Below are 24585 nucleotides of genomic sequence, written 5' to 3' on the forward strand. Positions count from 1 at the left end.
GGACAATTGCGCGGTCGTGCGACGCTGTACCCAAATAAAATTGATGTCCTTTTTTTCCCCACAAACAGAGCTTTCTTTTGGTGGTATTTGATCACCTTTGCAATTTTTATTTTTTGCGCTATAAACAAAAAAAGAGCGACAATTCTGAAAAAAAAAAAAAAAACAATTTTCCTGGTGCCTCCATGGCAGCATACTAGTGATAGAGCTCCGCCTCGACTCCACCTTCAGGATCAGTGAATAGCATAAATTAAAAAGGTATAGCCCCCCCCATCATTCTCCTTTTTTTCCTCATACCTCTTGAACAGTGAAGATGGCAGCAGTACGTCCCTACCTCTGCCTGTGAAAACGGGCAGCTTCCACCGGGTTCAGCCTCTCCCGTGTGCAGTCCCTGTTCTTGGGCCGCTAAACGCGCTAATAAGACTGGGAACCCCTTCTGTGGATCTTCTGGGGTCTGTGAGTAACGGCGTTTCCTAACGTGGAACAGATATGCCGTCTTTTCTAAAAATATATTTATATGTATATATATAGACGGATATAGATACATATATGTTGATGTGTATGTATACATGCATGAATATCAAGTTCATTACTTATGAGGTGAGGAGTTATGGTGGCAGAAGGATCAGCATTCTTTCCTGGCTTTTCTGTTTGTCTACTATGGTGTGTTTTTCTTCCTGTACTGGCTCCCCTTTAGGTAAAGTTCCCCAATATTTATTCAATCTAGCATGCACGCTTTTATTTGAGATGTACCTGAGTTTTGCCGTCGTATCCTTCTTTTTGCATTTATTGTTTTTCTGCAGAGTGTTTCCCCCATGCCGATTCCTGGGTCTGTGGCGTCCTCGTGTCCTGTTCGTGCCGGTCGCGCTGTGATGACGCGACGGTCGGCGCATGTGCACTGACTCCCAGTGCGGCCATTTTTTTGGTTGGAGTAGCGGTGCGCCGACACGTCGGGTTGCGACGGCGACGCATGCGCGGTAGCTTCGCGGCAGCGGCGCATGCGCGGTAGAGATCACGGCGGCCATTTTGCCGTGGTCTCAATAAAAAAAAAAAAAAAAGAGACAAGTAAAAGCAGAAAGGTAAAGACAATTCAAAATGGATAAATGAAACCTGTATAAATATTTATAACAGAAAACAGACAGGGGAGGTTAAATTTATCAAGGGATTAGGGACAGCATACTTGGCTGTTCCCTTAAAGGGGCGGTACTAGTAAAAAAAAAAAAAAAAGGGGATCCAATTAAAGGCTTTCCTGTATCCTATTGGTACCTCGGCTCAGGTGGAGGTGGAGCCTGAGGTATTTAAGGCAGGAAGTTTAGAGTGGCAGTGTCTTCGGTTTCAGCTATCCTAGCCCTGCAGACCTCTTTTGTTTGCTCTCACTCGGTAGGTAGTTTCATGCTGTCGTTCTTACCCTTCCTTTGTATATATGTATATATATGTATACATGTCTTTCTATTATGATTTTCCTTTTTCAGCTGATCCTTTTGCCCTTACCATGAGTCATTCCTCACGAAACCAAGATCCACCTGACCGTAATAGGTATGGGACCAACTTTTCGTGAGTATTAAAAAAAAAAAAAAAAAAAGAAAAAGAGTGCGCCACTGACATCCATTATTTTTTGGTTTGTCACAGTCCAGTACCATCGAAGAGATCTCAAAAGTCATCGGGAAGACGGGATGACCACAGTCCTGATCGCAGGTCACATTCCTCAAGATACCCAGAGAGATCAAGATCAAGGAGCCGTTATCGCTCTCCTTCACCCCATTATTCTTCAAGAAAAAAGTGCTGGTCTTGTGGCGCGGAACCCCTCCCGAGAAAGCTGGTCTGTAAAGACTGTCTCAGGGATTATGCGGCCAGTTGTGACACGGAGAGCCGCCAAGTAGTTGACCTACTTAAACAAACAATGAAGGACTCAATTTCAGAGCTGATGTCCACCATCCCAGCTCGTCCTATACCACAGGCTTCTCAGCCACAGGAATCGGATGCGGTGATCGCAGGTCCTTCCTCTATCAATGTTAGCGCAGTTCCAGTCGCTAGAGATTCTTCCTCGGAGGAACATTCGGATAAATCTTCAGATGAAGAAGAGTCTTCAGGTTTCAACTTTGCCTTAGTTCAGCCGTTTATTCAGGCGGTTAAGCAGGCCATCGCCTGGGATGAACCAGCGGAACCCCGGCCTAAGTCAAAGTCATATTTCCCTTTCCTCAAGAGGAAACAAGTCGCTTTCCCTTTAATGGGAGAAATAAGGGAAGTTATTGAGAATGAATGGAGTAAGACAGATAAAAAATTCTCCTTCAACAGAGTGAATAAATTTTATCCGTTGCCGGAAGAAGGAATACAAGCCTTATCCTCCATGCCAGTAGTGGATGCAGCGGTGGTGCGTCTAGCGAAGAACATGACCCTTCCAATGGAAGATTCAACTTCATTTAAAGATCCATTGGATAGGCGCATTGATCTTGACCTAAAAAGATGTTATCTGGCCGCAGGGGCAGCTTGTAAGCCCGCTATTGCGCTGACTTCAGTCTCAAGTGCCATTCATTCCTGGACTGACAACGTTGAGACAGCTCTGCGACAGGAAGTCCCTAAAGAAGATATTATCAAGTCACTTGAGGAATTGAAGTTAGCGGCAGACTTCGTGGGAGAAGCCGCCATTGACACAATTAGGTGTGCCTCTCGTTCAATGCTCCACTCAGTGATGGCTAAGAGAGCACTATGGTTGAGGCCTTGGACGGCTGACTTGGCATCAAAGCAGAGCTGGTGCAAAATACCTTTTGATGGTAAATCTCTATTTGGTGAAAGATTGGAGAAGGCCATTTCCAGGGTCACTGGAGGAAAGACTGGTATTCTTCCACAAGATAGGAAGGAACGTAGAACAAGGGGTTTCCTTTCAAGGTTCCGCCAGTCAAATTCTAGAGGCTACAGACAGACCCGTCCATTCAGGGACAATAAGAGGCCCTGGAAAGGTACCCAGTCTTCCTTTCTGGCATCCAGAAAAAATAAAAATCTCACTACCCCACAAGGGGAGACAAAGTCCTTTTGACGCCAGAAAAGAAGTGACCGATACAGTGGGAGCCCGACTTCGCCACTTCTTACCAAATTGGATGACAAAATGCCAGGACCCTTGGGTCCTTTCTACCATCCGTTACGGTCACTTCTGGACATTCCAACAGCAACCACCTCGGGCGACTTACAAAAAGACGACACTACCATCATCCCCACAGAAGGCACAGGCCTTAAAGGACTTTCTAGTTTCACTTCAACTTCAACAAGCGGCGGTACCGGTACCCTATGGGGAACGCTTCACAGGTTTCTATTCAACCCTGTTCCTGGTGGAGAAGAAGACAGGGGGTTGGAGGCCGGTTATAGATTTGAAAGGTCTAAACCGCTATATTCATCTGGAAAGATTCAAGATGGAGTCCTTACAGACAATAATCCAAACAGTACAGCCTATGGATTGGTTAATATCTGTGGATCTGCAAGATGCCTACCTACACATTCCTATACTTCCCGCCTTCCAAAAATATCTAAGGTTCGCAGTAGGTCATGTCCACCTACAATTTCAAGCTCTGCCTTTCGGCCTGTGCACATCCCCAAGAGTCTTCACAAAGGTCTTGATATCGGCCCTTGCCCCCCTAAGGGAGAAAGGATTAAGAGTATATCATTACCTGGACGATATCCTCCTCCTAGCCGACTGTCCACGGAAATTGATTCTCCACAGGGACATTCTACTACAAACCCTGAAGGATCTAGGGTGGTTAGTAAATCGGCAGAAGAGTCAACTATCTCCAACCCAGGTGATGGTATACTTAGGGGCAGAATTCAACACGGCCAGAGGCACGGTCTCTCTACCCCAAACGAAGGCAACAGCAATAATTCAAAAGACACTTCATGCCATAGGAAGGGACTACATGTCAGCTTCACAATGTATGAGTCTGATCGGCTCAATGTCTTCCTGCATCCCTCTAGTGCCATGGTCACATTGGCACCTGAGGTTCTTTCAGTCGGGATTCCTGTCCCAGTGGCGCACACGTCAACTCTCGCAAACGATCCAGATAACATCGATGATGCGCAGAGGCCTTCATTGGTGGACAGATCCGGAGAATCTCGCCAAACCTCACCATCTGGGTTCTCATTCCTGGACCATGATCACATCGGATGCGAGCAGCCAGGGATGGGGAGCGCATTGCGAAACAATACAGATTCAGGGGAGATGGTCCTTTCCGGTGAAAGACTTGGTTTCCAACATTCTAGAGCTGAGGGCGGCATTCATGGCACTAACCTCACTAGCTCCTCAGGTGAGGGCGCAGAGGGTCCTACTACGCCTAGACAACAGGGCAGCGGTTTCATACATCCAGAAGCAGGGAGGGACCCGCAGCAGGACCCTCCTGAGGGAAGTAGAGCCCATTATGATCTGGGCAGAAAGGAATCTGGTGGCCCTCAGAGCAGCCTACCTACCAGGCAGATTGAACACAGTGGCGGATCATTTATCCAGAGACTTCGAGGACGCCAACGAATGGGCAATACATCCGCACATTTTTCAGCAGATCCTCAGCCTATGGGATCTCCCACAAGTGGATCTATTCGCAACTCCAGAGAACTCCAAGCTCCCGAGTTTCTTTTCACGTCTCCCTTACCCGCAAGCGGAGGAAGTGGATGCTCTGTCCTGCCCATGGCGGTTCACGACAGGCTACGCCTTTCCACCACGTCCCCTAATTCACAGGTTCTTACTGAGATTGACGAGGGAACCAGTACAGATACTGGCAATCCTTCCGTATTGGCCGAAGAGGCCTTGGTTTCCATTGGCCCTACGCATGAGCGTATGCTCCCCGATCAAGATTCCTCCCTTTCCTCACCTACTATCACAGGAGGGGAGGTTCCATCCAAGACCACAGACTCTGAACCTTCGAATATGGCTGTTGAGAGGAGGCGGTTTGAATCCTTAGGATGCTCCCAGCAAGTCATCAATACTCTCCTCAAAGCCAGAAAGCCAGCAACCAATTCCGTATATGCTAAGATCTGGAATAGGTTTGTGTCCTACGCGGAAACAGAAGAATTTGATCCCATCACGCCTTCTGTTTCAAACGTATTGGCCTTCCTTCAGTCTGGCCTAGACAGGGGCCTCGGCTTGAGTACACTTAAAGTTCAGGTGTCAGCGATTTCAGCGGCAACCAGCATCAGATGGGCAGATAATCCGCTGGTAATCACCTTTCTCAGAGGAGTTCTTAAGATTCGTCCTCCAAATAGAAGTCCCTTTCCTCAGTGGGACCTTCCTCTGATTCTGGAGATGCTGTCCAAACACCCTTTTGTGCCGGTGGAACAAATTTCGCTATGGAACCTGACTTTGAAGACAGTTTTTCTAGTGGCGATCACGTCCGGCAAAAGAATTTCAGACTTGCACTCCCTGGGAATAGGGGAGGAGCATATATCGTTTTTTCCTGACAGAGTGGAGCTACGGCCTCTTCGAGGTTTTACTCCAAAAGTGACTACGCCAGACAACTTAAGTGAACCATGGGCATTACCAGTCTTCTCAGATTCGTGTCAGGAACTGGATGTTCCCAAGATACTAAAAGCCTATCTGGAAATGACAGCAGCCTTCAGGAATTCGGAAAAGCTTTTCGTGATTCCTTGGGGTAAAAACAGAGGAAAGGAAGCCTCAAAAAGGACCTTGGCATCCTGGGTAGTCAAGACCATTCAAAAGGCCTATACTGCACAAAACATGGATGTTCCTTCCAGAGTGAACGCACACTCAACAAGGGCAGTGTCAACTTCATGGGCAACGAGAGCAAACGTCTCATTGGAGACAATATGCAGGGCGGCGTCTTGGTCGTCACAGCACACGTTTCTCAGGCACTATAGAGTTGATCCAGGGGCCCTAACGACAGTTGAATTTGGAAGACGAGTTGTTCAAGCAGCAATGTCTTTGTCTAATTAAACTTTATTTTTTGGTTAAGCATTATCCCACCCGTGTAAGCTAGTTATTTATCACTAGTATGCTGCCATGGAGGCACCAGGAAAACGGAAAATTGTATCATACTTACCGTAATTTTCCTTTCCTGGTGCCTATCCATGGCAGCATACGATCCCTCCCTCGGTTTTCCTATTTACGGAGAATGATGGGGGGGGCTATACCTTTTTAATTTATGCTATTCACTGATCCTGAAGGTGGAGTCGAGGCGGAGCTCTATCACTAGTATGCTGCCATGGATAGGCACCAGGAAAGGAAAATTACGGTAAGTATGATACAATTTTCCGTTTTTTTCATCATTTTAGACAAATTTGTATTTTGCCACAGATTTTTGGTAAAAAAAAAAAATCCCAAAGAGCCTATTTTTATTGGTATGCGCAAAAGTTATCTTAGCTACAAACTAGGGGAAATATTTGTCATTTTTATTTATTTATTTTTTTTTTACTAGTTATGGCAGCGATCAACGATTTTTAGCGGGACTGCAACATTGCAGCGGACAGCTCGCACACCTAAATGACATTTGTGACACTTTTGAGGGTACCAATGATATTACTACAGTAATCAGTGCTAAAAATATGCACTTTTACTGTAGTAATGACACTGGCAGGGAAGGGGTTAATACCAGGGGTGATCAAAGGGTTAAATGTGAGCCTTGGGGGGGTGTCTTCTAACTGTGAGAGGGATGGGCTTATGGAATTAACACAGGGACCTGTGTTTCTAAATAGGAGGAACACAAGAGCTCTGTATTAATTGATATCTGCGGTGGCCGGGCGGCAAGCAGTTAAAAAGACAATGGCAATGGTATTATTTACAACTGAAATTTATTCTGTGCAAATTTTGTCTTTTCTAGTTTCTCCTTTCCTCCTCTTTCCAATCTGCTGATATAATGATAAAACCGTTTTCACTATATACCTCATTTCAGATCAGTTGACTTCATTACTTTGTCTCTGTGCTTCTCTATGTAATTGAGGCAGATCATGGCTGGTAGGAGGGGCTGGCCGGATGCAGTACATGGCCTCCTAAACGAAGCCCCTGCTGTAACGCCTACATGTGATGAGCCTACATGTGATGAGCCTACATGTGATGAGCCTACATGATTCAACGAACTGAAATGTAGTTAGGGAAGAGGGTGAGCCAGAGAAAGTAATGCCCCGTACACACGTACCGATCGTCAGCCGAACGATCGGCCATCTTTTGTCCGGTGCTGTCATGTCTGTTGAAAAGTGCAAAAGACTGCACACGAATTTTGTCGGCCAACAACAGCCGACTGCAGAAGTGATGTCATGTGATGGTTAACTTTCCGTGTGTTTTTTCTTTTCTGAGCATGCCCAGTCTTGCAAATCTGCTGTCTGTCGGCCCAATTCTGTACTGACTGGCGAACAATCGGCTGTTCTGGTGTCGGCATACAAAAATTTTAATGCTTGCAAGACAGATTCTGTTCGGCCAAAAGTGCGCTGTCGGCTGTCGGAAGCATCATACTAACAAGCCGAAAATCGGCCGATCGGTCGTCGGCCGAATCTTTTCGGCCGACAATCTGCACGTGTGTACGAGGCATTATTCTGAGGAGAAAAGACAGGGATGATGCTGGATGTCCTTCAGCCAGGAAATGGAGGGAGGCCTCGATTGGACTTGTTGCAGCTTCTGACACACCCTCTGAGAAGCTCACAGTGAGCATTATAGGCACACTACTCGAAGATTTGCTGGCAGCATGTTACTTAGGCCCCAACGGAGTCCGTTTTGCTCAGCAGGGATCGATCCACCGATCCCCGCTGATCAGGTGGGTGACAGCTCCGGCTCTGCTCTGTGTGCAGAGACGGAGATGTCAGATGCCCGCCGCTGTTCTCTATGGGAAGATTGGTTGAGAACAGACCGCCTGTCCGTTCTCATCCGATCCAATCCTCCAGATGGATGGAAAATAGGGTTTCCATCCGTCCGCAGGTGACAGCTCCGTCTCCGTGTTGTGTGCAGAGACGGAGGTGTCAGAGCCCCGCTGCTCTCTATGGGGGATTCGGATGAGAACAGACCGCCTGTCCGCTCTCATCCGATCCGCTAGACGGATGGAAAATAGGGTTTCCATCTGTCCGGATTTCACGGACAGGATCGGATAGCAGCGGGTGTCAGCGGACATGGCCCAATCATTTCTAACAGCGGCCCTGTGCCCAGACACACCTGGCACACCCCCTGAGCATGCCTACGTATACAATAGTGGTAGATCCTCTCCCCATCGCTGTATTCCAATGCTGGAGTTGTCTGTAACCACGCCCCCAACTCTATAAGGGCGTGTTATGAACGTTTTAGAACATTAGAGCTCTTCTATGGCTACAATTCTAGGTGTGTGCAGACTATCATATTAGGGTGTCACCCCAAAGCTCAGACACAGGCGCCTTTCTCTGCATCCTCAGCTGCACCGGACAGCCAATGAATGGCAAGTGCTCTGTGCTGATCATTCACAAACTGAAGCATTGTAAACACAGTTTGTTATGCTTCGGTTATGATTGATCATAGTGAGTGAGTGTGCACTGCTCACTGTGTCCATTTATAAAAGGAAGGGGGCTGGTAAATGACATATTGATCAGCCCCTTCCCCCACTCTCTGTCCTGAAACATCTGGCACAGCAGCCGGTGAGAGAGGAGTTGGTGGGGTGGAACATGGAGGGTAGGGGAGCCAGGGCAGTAAGGGGAACTGGCTCTGTGTACAGAGAGATTAGGGTACTCCCTGCACACACCTATAGATACAATAGTAGTAGAAGCTCTCCGCATCACTGGATTCTAATACTGTATTTGTCGGTAACCACGCCCCCAAGCCTATATGGGCGTGTCAATAATGTATTAGAAGGTTGGGGCTCTTCTGAGTCCAGTAAGGGAGGAGTCTCAGTCTGTATTTCAATGCTGTAGTTATCTGTAACCACGCCCCTTCCCAAATCTTTAGGTGGAACATTAGGGACGTGTCCAGTCTTAGCATGTTCGGACCCTTCTGGTGGGCGGGTCGCTATTCTAGCTGCCTGTAACCACGCCCCAATGGATCATTAAAAGTTAGGGGGCGTGTCATAAAATGTTCAGCGCTGGGTCTCTTCTATACAGTGGTGGGCGTGTCGTTCCGCCTCGCTATATTCCAGTTGTTCCAGCTGTCTATAACCACGCCCTTCCATTATTTGGATGGGCGTGTCATGAAAGTATCCATGCCCAGAGAGTAGAGGACTCTTCCATTGGTATGTAGTGGCGGGGGATCGCTGTCCGGTTATTCCTCCTCCTCCTGCCGGTGTAGATTAGTAGATAATAGCCGCCATGTACCCGGCAGTGTTCCTCCTCCTGTTCCTGGCCCCCTCCCTGCAGAAGGATCGGGACTTCTACACCTTCAAGGTGGTGAATATCAGGGGGAAGCTGGTGTCTCTGGAGAAGTACCGGGGATCGGTGAGTTTCCTCTACTAACACTCCGATCCTCATCGGTTACCCAATGTCTGGTGATATGGACTCACCGATACTAACCCTGTGTGTGATCTGTGCAGATAATCACTAATACTGCGGATCCTCTGATAACATGCAGTGTAGGGAGCACAGGGATCATTCCAGGATAGCTGCCTGCAATTCTTGTCCGGCTCATAGAGAGTTAACATTCTGTGATTCCCCCCCCCCCCTCCCCTCTGTGAGCTCTTCCAGGGATGAGGACGTGGCATGGATCAGATCAGAGGGGCTCCCTACACCATCATCCCTACTCTGTGCTCTTCATTCACACTTCTCTCATCACCTTTTCTCATGTCATCCGGGAATTGAATCAACTTTATTACCCCCCAATCACTTTTTCCTGCATTGAGATGTTCCAGTATTAAATGGCTCGTTCACCCCGGATGCAGCCGTATGAGTTTTTATACATGAGAGCGCCTATGCCAGAAAAAAGAATAAATCCATGTATTTCAGTGAGTCCGTTGTACACCATTCTGTGCGTTACTAAAGTACAGCATGCGGCATTTTCCACTTGTCAATGTACCGAAACACACCACAAAGACCAATGTCAATGTACCACAACACACTACAAAGACCAATGTCAATGTACCACAACACACCACAAAGACCAATGTCTATGTACCACAACACACTACAAAGGCCAATGTCAATGTACCACAACACACCACAAAGGCCAATGTCAATGTACCGAAACACACCACAAAGGCCAATGTCAATGTACCACAACACACCACAAAGGCCAATGTCAATGTACCACAACACACTACAAAGGCCAATGTCAATGTACCACAACACACTACAAAGACCAATGTCAATGTACCACAACACACTACAAAGGCCAATGTCAATGTACCACAACACACTACAAAGGCCAATGTCAATGTACCACAACACACTACAAAGGCCAATGTCAATGTACCGAAACACACCACAAAGACCAATGTCAATGTACCACAACACACTACAAAGGCCAATGTCAATGTACCACAACACACCACAAAGACCAATGTCAATGTACCACCACACACTACAAAGGCCAATGTCAATGTACCACAACACACTACAAAGGCCAATGTCAATGTATCACAACACACTACAAAGGCCAATGTCAATGTACCACAACACACTACAAAGACCAATGTCAATGTACCACAACACACTACAAAGGCCAATGTCAATGTACCACCACACACTACAAAGGCCAATGTCAATGTATCACAACACACTACAAAGACCAATGTCAATGTATCACAACACACTACAAAGGCCAATGTCAATGTATCACAACACACTACAAAGGCCAATGTCAATGTACCACCACACACTACAAAGGCCAATGTCAATGTACCACAACACACCACAAAGACCAATGTCAATGTACCACAACACACTACAAAGGCCAATGTCAATGTACCACAACACACTACAAAGACCAATGTCAATGTACCACAACACACTACAAAGACCAATGTCAGTGTACCACAACACACTACAAAGACCAATGTCAATGTATCACAACACACTACAAAGGCCAATGTCAATGTATCACAACACACTACAAAGACCAATGTCAGTGTACCACAACACACTACAAAGACCAATGTCAGTGTACCACAACACACTACAAAGACCAATGTCAGTGTACCACAACACACTACAAAGACCAATGTCAATGTATCACAACACACTACAAAGGCCAATGTCAATGTACCACAACACACTACAAAGGCCAATGTCAATGTACCACAACACACTACAAAGGCCAATGTCAGTGTACCACAACACACTACAAAGACCAATGTCAATGTATCACAACACACTACAAAGGCCAATGTCAATGTATCACAACACACTACAAAGACCAATGTCAGTGTACCACAACACACTACAAAGACCAATGTCAATGTACCACAACACACTACAAAGGCCAATGTCAATGTATCACAACACACTACAAAGACCAATGTCAGTGTACCACAACACACTACAAAGACCAATGTCAATGTACCACCACACACTACAAAGGCCAATGTCAATGTACCACAACACACTACAAAGGCCAATGTCAATGTACCACAACACACTACAAAGACCAATGTCAGTGTACCACAACACACTACAAAGACCAATGTCAGTGTACCACAACACACTACAAAGACCAATGTCAATGTATCACAACACACTACAAAGGCCAATGTCAATGTACCACAACACACTACAAAGGCCAATGTCAATGTACCACAACACACTACAAAGGCCAATGTCAATGTACCACCACACACTACAAAGGCCAATGTCAATGTACCACAACACACTACAAAGACCAATGTCAGTGTACCACAACACACTACAAAGACCAATGTCAGTGTACCACAACACACTACAAAGACCAATGTCAATGTATCACAACACACTACAAAGGCCAATGTCAATGTACCACAACACACTACAAAGGCCAATGTCAATGTACCACAACACACTACAAAGGCCAATGTCAATGTACCACCACACACTACAAAGGCCAATGTCAATGTACCACCACACACTACAAAGGCCAATGTCAATGTATCACAACACACTACAAAGACCAATGTCAGTGTACCACAACACACTACAAAGACCAATGTCAATGTATCACAACACACTACAAAGGCCAATGTCAATGTATCACAACACACTACAAAGGCCAATGTCAATGTACCACCACACACTACAAAGGCCAATGTCAATGTACCACAACACACCACAAAGACCAATGTCAATGTACCACAACACACTACAAAGGCCAATGTCAATGTACCACAACACACTACAAAGACCAATGTCAATGTACCACAACACACTACAAAGACCAATGTCAGTGTACCACAACACACTACAAAGACCAATGTCAATGTATCACAACACACTACAAAGGCCAATGTCAATGTATCACAACACACTACAAAGACCAATGTCAGTGTACCACAACACACTACAAAGACCAATGTCAGTGTACCACAACACACTACAAAGACCAATGTCAGTGTACCACAACACACTACAAAGACCAATGTCAATGTATCACAACACACTACAAAGGCCAATGTCAATGTACCACAACACACTACAAAGGCCAATGTCAATGTACCACAACACACTACAAAGGCCAATGTCAATGTACCACCACACACTACAAAGGCCAATGTCAATGTACCACCACACACTACAAAGGCCAATGTCAATGTATCACAACACACTACAAAGACCAATGTCAGTGTACCACAACACACTACAAAGACCAATGTCAATGTATCACAACACACTACAAAGGCCAATGTCAATGTATCACAACACACTACAAAGGCCAATGTCAATGTACCACCACACACTACAAAGGCCAATGTCAATGTACCACAACACACCACAAAGACCAATGTCAATGTACCACAACACACTACAAAGGCCAATGTCAATGTACCACAACACACTACAAAGACCAATGTCAATGTACCACCACACACTACAAAGGCCAATGTCAATGTATCACAACACACTACAAAGACCAATGTCAGTGTACCACAACACACTACAAAGACCAATGTCAGTGTACCACAACACACTACAAAGACCAATGTCAGTGTACCACAACACACTACAAAGACCAATGTCAATGTATCACAACACACTACAAAGGCCAATGTCAATGTACCACAACACACTACAAAGGCCAATGTCAATGTACCACAACACACTACAAAGGCCAATGTCAATGTACCACCACACACTACAAAGGCCAATGTCAATGTACCACCACACACTACAAAGGCCAATGTCAATGTATCACAACACACTACAAAGACCAATGTCAGTGTACCACAACACACTACAAAGACCAATGTCAATGTATCACAACACACTACAAAGGCCAATGTCAATGTATCACAACACACTACAAAGGCCAATGTCAATGTACCACCACACACTACAAAGGCCAATGTCAATGTACCACAACACACCACAAAGACCAATGTCAATGTACCACAACACACTACAAAGGCCAATGTCAATGTACCACAACACACTACAAAGACCAATGTCAATGTACCACCACACACTACAAAGGCCAATGTCAATGTATCACAACACACTACAAAGACCAATGTCAGTGTACCACAACACACTACAAAGACCAATGTCAGTGTACCACAACACACTACAAAGACCAATGTCAGTGTACCACAACACACTACAAAGACCAATGTCAATGTATCACAACACACTACAAAGGCCAATGTCAATGTACCACAACACACTACAAAGGCCAATGTCAATGTACCACAACACACTACAAAGGCCAATGTCAATGTACCACCACACACTACAAAGGCCAATGTCAATGTATCACAACACACTACAAAGACCAATGTCAGTGTACCACAACACACTACAAAGACCAATGTCAATGTATCACAACACACTACAAAGGCCAATGTCAATGTATCACAACACACTACAAAGGCCAATGTCAATGTACCACCACACACTACAAAGGCCAATGTCAGTGTACCACAACACACTACAAAGGCCAATGTCAATGTACCACCACACACTACAAAGACCAATGTCAATGCAATTAAAAAAAAAAAATCATAATGGCTAAAAAAGCACACCGCAAATTCAACAAAAAGGCACCGTGGGCACATTATAAATGTATATGAATGTGTTTGCAGAGCTGAGTGTTGGTTCACACTATAGCAATGTCAGACATCGCATGCAATTCGCACCGCACTGCCAATCACATGCAACGTCTGTGCGTTGGGAATTCAGTCATACAGATTTCATGGCTGAATTTGCATCACATTTGGACCAAAGTCGCACAGGATCCTATTTTTGGTCCGCACCAGAATCGGATCGCATGGGTGTTCACACCTATTCATGATTCCGATTCATGTCCGAATTGGAAATTTGCACTGGGATAGGTGAACTGATCTGGGGGTGTCATTAACTTTGTTTTGCCCCCCACAGAGATTCACATATGACAGTGTGAACTGCCTGCAAGTAGAGTGCGATGCGGGAACCCGCAGTGGATTCACAGGGTTCCCGTAACGCATATTTATGAACCGGCACTTTTTGTGTGAAGCAGGTCTAGGTGCATTTAGTCATTATTAGAGTGTCTGATTGGATCCTGGAAACACAGAAAAAAACAAAAAAACCCAGCAATTTTGCTTAGTAAGGCTCGGTTCACACTAGTGCGGGCCATGTGTCCCGGGTTTGCTCCATTCATTTGATAGGGCTGCTGTGCTGCGTGAACCGCATAAAAAAAGTGCATGCACCTTTTTAAAAATGTTCTTTTGAACCATGCAGTTTCCCTGCGGTACCCGCCCCTGCGATCACAGAATGAATGGCAGCCCCGCATGTTTCACAGGAGCAGTGCGATGCGGGTGTGGGAATCAATGTGATTTCTGCAACTGGAACTCACAGTGCGGGTTAGTGTGAACCTATCCTAAAAGCAGCACATAACACACAGTACACATTGTTAAGCACACATTTAACCCCCACTGCCCGCACTGAATTGGTTAACTGTGGTGGCGCAACAAAAAGCTATACTTACCTGATCCGTTGATCCTCCATTAAACAGTGCTCCCCCACGTACAGGAGTGGACTGTTCCTGCCATCCTCACATCCAGAGTCGGTCTATTGGCGTGTTGACATCAGGAACAGTCCATGCACAAGACCATTAGCGTGGGGGGTGGGGGCAGGAGCAGTGGGGACCAGTCTTGTGCTCAGAAGACAAGCAGATTAGATAAGTATATCACCTCTCTCCTCACCCCCTAGACAGAAATGAGCAGTTAACCCATGTAATGCAGGCACAGCCCTACTGCATGGGAAAAAATGCCCAGAGTTCTTCTTTAAAGTGGTTCTAAAGCCTTAAAGTTTGTTACATTAATGCCCCCCCCCCACCCCACTCCCCTTATACTTACCTGTGACCATTCTCGATCCAGCACTGTGTACAAGAACTGCAGCTCTCCCAGCTCTCTCCCTCCTAACAGGGCACATTGATAGCACTGGGAGCCATTGGCTCATGCTGCTGTCAATCAAAACCTATGACGAGGGTGGGTGGGGGAGGCAAGGCTGAGCCTTGCTGTCTGTGTCGATGGATGCAGGCAGCGGGGCTCAGGAGCAGGAAGGCAGGATCACCCCTCTTAGCAAGCAGATTGCTGGAGGGTGATACTCAGAAGGGGAGGGGTCAGGAGTGTCGGCGTGGGACCCCAGAAGGGAGGATCGGGGCTTCTCTGTGCAAAACCATTACACAGAGCAGGTAAGTATAACATGTTTGGTATTTTTTTAAAAGGCTTAATATTACTTTAATACCATTCTCTACCCCATTCACACACAAATGTACATTCACTTTTGCATGACGAATAGCTCTGTTGATTATTTATAAATACATCCCATAGTACTGAAGATAATGAAAGCCTCCAGGGTTCTCTCAGAAACAGTTTTCTTTATAGCACCATTGTATATGCAATAGATGTAAAAAGTCTACACACCCCTGTTAAAATGTCAGATTTCTGTGATGTAAAAAAAATGAGAGAAAGAAATATGCTTTGGGTCGTTCTGATGCTGAACGATGAAGTTCTTCTTCATGTTCAGCTTTCTAGTAGAAGCCTGAAGGTTGTAGGACTTTGGAACTGTTCATAATTCCCTCTACCTTGACTAAGGCCCCTGTTCCAGCTGAGGAAAAACATCCCCAAAGCATGATGCTGCCACCACCATGCTTCACAGTGGGTATGGTGTTCTTTTGGTGATGTGCAGTGTTGGTTTTGCGCCAAACATATCTTTTGGAATTATGGCCAAAAATTTCAACCTTAGTTCCATCAGACCATAACACATTTTCCCACTTGCTTTTGGGAGACTTCAGATGTGTTTTTGCAAAATGTAGTCGGGATTGGATGTTTTTCTTCGTAAGAAAAGGCCTCCGTCTTGCCACCCTACCCCATAACCCAGACATATGAAGAATATGGGTGATTGTTGTCACATGTACCACACAGCCAGTACTTGCCAGATATTCCTGCAGCTCCTTTAATGTTGCTCTAGGCCTCTTGGCAGCCTCCCTGACCAGTTTTCTTCTTCTTCTTCATTAATTTTGGAGGGACGTCCAGCTCTTGGTGATGTCACTGTTGTGACATATTTTCTCCATTTGATGATGACATGTTCAATGGTATATCTAGTGCCTTGGAAATTCTTTTGTACCCTTCTCCTGACTGATACCTTTTTATCAATGAGATCCCTCTGATACTTTGGAAGCTCTCGGCAGACCATGGCTTTTGCTGTAGGATACGACTAAGAAAATGTCAGGAAAGACCTACTAGAACAGCTGAACTTTATTTGGGTTTAATCAGAGGCACTTTAAATGATGGCAGGTGTGTACTGACTCCTATTTAACATAAGCTTGAATGTGATTGCTTAATTCTGAACACAGCTACATCCCCAGTTATAAGAGGGTGTGCACACTTATGCAACCACATTATTTATTTATGATTTATCTTTGTCTTATTTTTTTACATCACAGAAACCTGACATTTTAACAGGGGTGTGTAGACTTTTTATATCCATAGCGGCAAAAGTGCCATAGGGACAATGCTGCCATACCTACAAATTTCAGTGCTGGTTCTAAATCTTCTACTTAAATTTTTGTCTTTTTTTCCCAGGTGTCACTGGTGGTGAATGTGGCCAGTCAGTGTGGGTACACAGAAGGCCACTACAAGGCACTGCAGAAGCTCCAGCGGGACCTGGGGCCTTACCACTTCAATGTCTTGGGCTTCCCATGTAATCAGTTTGGACATCAGGAGCCAGACACGGAGCGTGAGATTGATCAGTTTGTCAGGAAGCAGTACAGCGTGTCCTTCCCCATGTTCAGCAAGATAGCAGTCACCGGTATTGGAGCCAATAATGCATTCAAATATCTGACTGGTAAGAGATTGGGGGGACATAAGCTTATGGCACTGGGAGATCTCTACTAGTCATTTATAACCCAGTACTGATACCCTTACCTAAGGGCCCCATCACATTAACCCACTCTGTAACCCTAACACTCCACACTAACACCAACTTTCACTGTAACCCCCAACACTCAACCTCCCTGTAACCTCAACTCTAACACTAATCCTTCCTGTAACCCCAACAACAACCTTAACCAGTAAGGCTGGATACACACTATACAATTATCTTTAGATTTTTTCCTTTAGATTTACCAAAACCATATAATATGGAGGTCAGACCTAAACACTTTCAATTTGTATGCAATCAGGCAGGCCCTTATACTACATAGTTGAAGGTAAATCTAAAGGAAATTGAACAACAAAAGTTGTATAGTGTGTATCCAGCTTAATGCCTCGTACACACGTGCAGATCGTCGGCCGAACGATCGGCCGTCTTTTGTCCCCGGGCTGTCGTGTCTGTTGAAAAGTGCAAAAGACTGCACAAGAATTTTGTCCGCCGACTACAGGCGACTGCAGAAGTGATGTCATGTGATGGTTAACTTTCCCTATGTTTTTCCTTTTCTGAGCATGCCCAGTCTTGCAAATCTGCTGTCTGTCGGCCGAATTCTGTATTGACTGGCGAACAATCGGCCGCTCTGGTGTCGGCCTACAAAAATTTTAATGCTTGCACGACAGATTCTTTTCGGCCGAAAGTGCGCTGTCGGCTGTCGGAAGCATCATACTAACAAGCCGAAAATCGGCCGATCGTTCGGCGGCCGAACATTTTCTGCCGACAATCTGCACGTGTGTACGGGGCATTAGGCTCAGTTGAAATATATGGGGTGCAGCACATCCCATGTGATTTCCACAGGAATCACCCCGAATTACAGTGCAAATCACATGCAATGTTTGTGCAGAGCGATTTGAGCCATTCATTTGTATCGCTCAAATCACACCTCCTCTGCACAAAAAAAGTTGCAGTTTTTTTTTTTCGCTGTGCTGGAATCCGATCACACATGGGTGTTCACACCTATGCAGTCCAATTCTGTCAATCACACTGTGTGTTTTTAACCATTTTGGGGTGTAGTTAACCTAACATTAACACCCACTGTTGTTCACATGAACGCTGTGCGATTTCAATGTGGTGTGGGAAACAACAGCGTTCATGTGAACAACAGTGGTTATTAATGTTAGGTTAACTACACCCCAAAATGGTTAAAGCGTTTGTATCCCCTGTGTAAAAAAAAACAAAAGCCTTCAGGACAATGGTATAATGAGCTAGTATGCATCGCACATTATGAAATACTTACCTTAGAACGAAGCCCCCACACGGTCGCCTGTGGGAGCTGTCATGCTCCCTCGGCGTCTCTTCCGGGTTCGGCGGCTCCAACGCTGTGAGTGGCCGGAGCCGCGATGATGTCACGCGGAAGTTCACTTTCTGGCAAGGAGCCAGCAATGACCTCTGAAGGTGCGGCAAGATACGCTGGAAATTCAGAGCGCATGCACCGCTGGTGTCAGCGGCTGCATGCAGGGTGAATATCTCCTAAACCGTAATTTTACCTATAGGTATGCCTTATTATAGGCTTACCTGTAGGTAAAAATGAAAAAGCGGAGTATACTACCGCTTTAAAAAAAAACACAGTGCGATGGACAGAATCGGAGCGCAAGGTCTATAAAGACATGGTAGATTGTGGGGTGGAGGAACTTGACTGGCCTGCACAGAGTCCTGACCTCAACCTGACAGAACATTGTTAGGATGAATTAGATGGGAGAATGCGTGCCAGGCTTATCATCCAACATCAGTGCCTGATCTCACGAATGCACTTCTGGAAGAATGGTCAAACATTCCCATAGACACACTCCTAAACCTTGTGGACAGCCTTCCCAGAAGAGTTGAAGCAGTTATAGCTGCAAAGGGTGGGCCAACTCAATATTGAACCCTACGGACTCATGCACACAGGGCGTTTGCCTACACGGGGCTGACCGCCGCAGTATATGTACTTGCGGCGGTCGGCAAGCGGTTAAAGTTCTTGTGCGTGTAAAGGCAGATGTTTCAATACTTTTGGTAGTAGTGTAAAAAAATAAAAAATAGTGCAATTTTTTCCGCTTTTTCTATCTAACTGCCTGGAGTTCAGCTTTAACCTCTTGCTGACCACCCGCAGATATACTGCAGCAAGGTGGCAGGGATACGCGAATGGCCGTACCCATATGTTGCTCCTTGCCCGGAGACGTGTGCGCATGGCATATCGCGAGAGGGGAAGCTGATCTGTGGGGCCGGCGGCCGCGATTGCCGCCGGACACCTACGATCACTCCTCGGAGAGACAGAAGAGCGGTCTGCCATTATAAACAGCCCTGCAGCCATACATTTAACCCTTTGATCACCCCTGGTGTTAACCCCTTACCTGTCAGTGTCATTATTACAGTAACAGTGCATATTTTTAGCACTGATTACTGTAGTAATGTCACTGGACCCCCCAAAACTGTCAAAAATGTCAGTAAGGGGTCCGATCTGTCTGCAGCAATGTCACAGTCCCGGTAAAAATCGCTGATTGCGCCATTACTAGTAAGAATAAATAAATAAATAAATAAAACTTACTTAAATCTTTCCCCCAGTTTATAGACGCGATAACTTTTGTGCAAACCAATCAATATACACTCATTGGGATATTTTTTTTTACCAAAAATATGTAGTAGAATACAAATTGACCCATAAATATAAAAAAATATATTTTTAAATTGTTTTTATTGGGAATGTTATATATCAGAAAGTAAACAATATATATATATATATTTTTTTTTTCAAAATTGTCGCTCTTTTTGTTTATAGCGAATAAAAAAAAAAAATCGCAGAGGTGATCAAATACCACCAAAAGAAATCTCTATTTGTGGGAAAAAAAAAGACATCAATTTGTTTTTGGGTACAGCGTCGCACGACCGCGCAACTGTCCATTAAAGTAACGCAGTGCCGTATCACAAAAAATGGGCTGGTCATTAAGGGGGTAAAACCTTCCAGTCTTTAAGTGGTTAAGAATGTTTTATTTTGTTTCCTAGTACAAGATCATTAACCACCTGTAATCCCATGAGAAAACACTATGCAAATCAGGCTCACCTGTACTGTACAGTGCTGTCAGTCTATCATTGGGAGTTTTCCAGCAGGAGAAGAGAGCATAATGATCACCTCTTAAGTGTTCCGCTGACTCTTCATTGTCCAACCAGCACGTGATGTGCAAAGTGACCAGGCTGTATTGCATAAGTGCAGTATAGAATGGTAAGGTCAGGGCAGGACTGCTGTTAGAAATCACGGGGCCCCTTACAGCCTACCTGGCAGCCCCCCGAATTTATCAAGACAATATTTTCACTAAAAATACACTAAAATCATTATTAGCAGACACAAACATGTTTGAATTAGCCCTTTTTGATGTTTTTTTACATTTGCTTAAAAAAAAATTATAATTTTTCAAATGTTTACAATTATTTTTTTTTTTTACATTTTTTTAAAATTATTTTTTACAATATTTAATTTTTTTAATTTGTTATGTTTATTACAGGACAGGGAAGCCTGCAGCGCTGCGGAGGGTGGGGGGGGCACAGTCAAAGGGGTGCACACGGGGAGGGGGGGGGATCAGATGCAGGCAGAACAGGGAGGGGGATCGGTGTTGTAGAAGCAATTATAGGAATGATGCCCTGTGTCTGTGTCTCTCCCTGCAGCAGCTGAAAGCTGGCAGAAGGGGGAGAAAAAGGCTTTCAGCTGATGCAGAGAGCTACACAGGGCTTCCTTCTGTAACTGCCCCTCCACCCGACCACACCAATTCCCTGTTCTGTTGGGTCCCCCCTGTGTGCCCGGGCCCCCTACAGGAGGGCTGGTGGTCCCCCCCTATCAGTGGCCCTGGGTCAGGGACCTAGCGTCTGGCGGGCAGGCTGGCTAAGCTGAAATTCCAATTGTTGGACAGGTGCCATATGTTAGGAGTGATCAATGTGTTCTTATTTGGTAGTTATGATGCCACCTATGTGTGTTTTGCAGAGTCTTCCGGCAAAGAACCGGACTGGAACTTCTGGAAGTATCTGATTGATCCAAATGGTAAAGTGGTGAATGCATGGGGTCCAACGGTTTCTGTGGAGGAGATCAGACCACATGTCACAGAACTCGTGAGGAAGCTGATCCTGAAAAAGAAGGATGAATTATGATACCTATTGGCCTCATCTAGGCAGCTCAGGGAATAGGAATTCAACATGCTGCGTCTGACCAATCAAATCATCCAATTTTTTATACTATATTACTGCCAATGGACATTACTGATTGGTTAAGAACATCGACAAAAAAAAATAAAATCAATAAATTAACAACGTTCAGGCGGTCATCCCTAACAGTAAGAAGACAACCGCACAAGATGTGACACCGGAAGATCTCACGGGACTAAAAATAAGCAATTGTGACATTACGCGGTAATTGCATGCCCGAATGCGTGACATTTTATCTGTGTCGCTGGGCTTGTTCATCACTATAAAGGGCAAAAATTGCCATTTTCTGCGATTTTTCTGTAGGCTAAGGTATTTTTTTTATTCAAGAAATAAGTATACCATGACTGTGAAAGAAATTTCGACAAATGCCACTAGACATGTTTCCAATAAAATGAATGAGAAAATGTATTTCTCTGAGCAAAATGCAATAATCAGAGTCAGAAGGTTAGCAGAATTCCTCCGTCTCCTGTGTATTGGTTTATTCTCGTCTTCTCGGGAGCTAAAATTAGCCTAATACAACAACCAGAGATGTGGGATCAGCATTACAACGTGCTGGGGGTCCTGACACGTCTGTTTTCATAGGATTTGAAAGGCAGCCCACGTAGAAATTAAAATTCAATTCCAGATGAAATCTGCTGGGCTTGGATTTTGATATCATATGTGAGCTCTGTCAGCCAAATCCCCCCCCCCCCCCCCGCTATAGCTGCTGAATTCCTTGCATTTCTCACAATGTGAAACTGAAGTGGTAGTATATACGGGGCGCGGTTGTAAACCCTCACATATACTCTGTGAAGTGACTGGCCTCAGGTGATACACAGAGATTAAACAAATCCTCCTACATACGTTGTACCTGTTTATCTGCTGCCTTCTCTTCTCTACATCCATTCAAAATGCTGAATTTTAAAGCCTGTCTAAAGGTTTAGAAAAAGGGGGTGGAGAGCTGAAGTTACACTCTGCAAAGCTCAGTGAGGAGAGGTCTCAGAGCTGATTGGAGAGAAGGTAAGGGACACCCCCCCCCCCTCCACACAGCAACAGAGCTAGGGCTGTCAATCAGATGGTGATCCCTCCCCTATCATCATTTTTCTCTTGGTGTCAGGAAACTTGTCAGAAGTTATTCATGCTGATAGCAGAGGAATGAAGCAGCAGACAAAAGTGACACAGTCAGGTTGAAAAAAGACACAAGTCCATCTAGCTCAACCAATAAAAAAGAAAACCAAACCATACAATCCCATATACACAATCCTATGCCCGCAGCTGATGCAGAGGAAGGTGAAAAACCCCAGCAAAGCATGATCTAATTTGCTACAGCAGGGGAAAAATTATTTCCTGATCTCCCAAAGGGCAATTGGATATTCCCTGGATCAAATTTACCTATAAATATTAGTACCCAGTTATATTATGTTCACCTAGGAAAGAATCCAGGCCTTTTTTAAAGTAATTTACTGAGCTGGCCAAAATCACCTCTGGAGGGAGTCTATTCCACATTTTCACAGCTCTTACTCCTTCACGGCCTGGTGAACCAGAAGGAAGGAGCTGAACCTAGAGGTCCAGGAGAGCTGGCTAGATGGGTTGAGACACTGGAGAACCTGGAAAAACAGTATAGTGAGTACAGGGGATCGTGTCTGAGGGCCTGACCTGTGGGGGGGTCACCCCAGAGTAGAGTAGTCAGAGGATGGGTGTCAGCTGATGGAATGAAAGGGGGTGCTAAGCGAGTACTCTGAAGATAGTTGCTCAATCAAGTCTTCACTTCAGAGACTTTACCTTTAAGCGGAGTTCCAGCCTCAAATACCTTTTTTAACTAAAAATACCCCTATAATACTAATCCATCACCCTTTACAGAACCACTATTCTCCTACTTACAAGGTGTACTGTATTGGATTTTAGTCAAAATCTTACCTTTAAAAACGCTGTTTGAGCGCGGCCATCTTGGATGTGGGCATCTGAAGCTGCAGTGTAATCTGCTGTGTCCTTCTTCCTGATTCCAGGGAGTTCTTCCTGATTTCAGCCTCCTGAAGTGATGACAAACAGCTCCCAGGATGCAATGCAAAGGCGTAAGTGATGTCGGCGGCCGCGGCCACAGAGGGGGGCAGAAGGGGGGAAGTACAATCAAAAATGCCCTGAAAATAAGGTAAGGGACCCCCGAAAAAAAATGAAAATGCCCAATTGTTGATCAGCATAGTGAGCACTCGAGGAATCACTAAAGTTGCAAAATAGGCTGGAACTCCGCTTTAAATTCATCCAGTGGCAAGGTGAAGATGCAGCTTGGCTGCATCTTCAGATATGAGTCCTCATCAACTGTGAATAGTTCAATTCTGGAGTATACCACTCTATCCCTTCTCCCATCCCTATTCAAAATAAAACAACTACAACCCCTAGACTGATTATTGACTGAGCCGGAAAGTAAAGTGTCAAGTTGTGCATGCAGTTGCTAATGGTAACCCAGAGGGATCCTAAAAGGTGAAGAATTCAGCAGTCCTCGAGGGGGCAGTGCGACATACTTTAAGCTGCAAGAAAAATGTCCTGACTCACCCCTGAAAGACTCTAAGTACAGTATGTCACAAAAGTTAGTACACCCCTCACATTTTTGTAAATATTTTATATCGTTTCATGTGACAACAGTGAAGAAATGACACTTTGCTACAACGTAAAGTAGTGAGTGTACAGCTTGTATAACAGTGTAAATTTACTGTCCCCTCAAAATAACTCAACACACAGCCATTAATGTCTAAACTGCAACAAAAGTGAGTACACCCCTAAGTGAAAATGTTCAGATTGGGCCCAATTAGCCATTTCCCCTCCCCGGTGTCATGTGACTCATTAGTGTTACAAAGTCACAGGTGTGATAGGGAGCAGGTGTGTTAAATTTGGTGTTATCGCTCTCACTCTCTCATACTGGTCACTGGAAGTTCAAAATGGCACCTCATGGCAAAGAACTCTCTGAGGATCTGAAAAAAAGAATTGTTG

The 24585-nt window shown here is 45.1% G+C and overlaps 1 protein-coding gene and 1 long non-coding RNA gene across 2 annotated transcripts in view; both read left to right on the top strand.

Moving 5' to 3' along the window:
* The window catches only part of LOC309562086, a 97174-nt gene that overhangs the window by 46051 nt on the left and 26538 nt on the right, over positions 1 to 24585 (top strand). The window lies entirely within an intron of this gene.
* Positions 9198 to 22026, top strand: GPX7 (glutathione peroxidase 7). Its single transcript, XM_082265935.1, has 3 exons — positions 9198 to 9366; positions 17112 to 17373; positions 21404 to 22026. Exons 1-3 carry the CDS (start codon positions 9241 to 9243, stop codon positions 21565 to 21567), a joined length of 552 nt encoding a protein of 183 aa, XP_082122061.1. The 5' UTR covers positions 9198 to 9240; the 3' UTR covers positions 21568 to 22026.

Source organism: Pelophylax lessonae (genome assembly GCF_965119305.1).
Source record: "Pelophylax lessonae genome assembly, chromosome: 8".
Classification (NCBI taxonomy): Eukaryota; Metazoa; Chordata; class Amphibia; order Anura; family Ranidae; genus Pelophylax; species Pelophylax lessonae.

Bases quoted from the DNA above. Each gene is read 5' to 3' on its own strand.
- GPX7 (XM_082265935.1), top strand. From the start codon at position 9,241: ATGTACCCGGCAGTGTTCCTCCTCCTGTTCCTGGCCCCCTCCCTGCAG. The intron at 9,367-17,111 runs GTGAGTTTCCTC...TTTTTTTCCCAG, and splicing joins TGGAGAAGTACCGGGGATCG to GTGTCACTGGTGGTGAATGT. The intron at 17,374-21,403 runs GTAAGAGATTGG...TGTGTTTTGCAG, and splicing joins TGCATTCAAATATCTGACTG to AGTCTTCCGGCAAAGAACCG.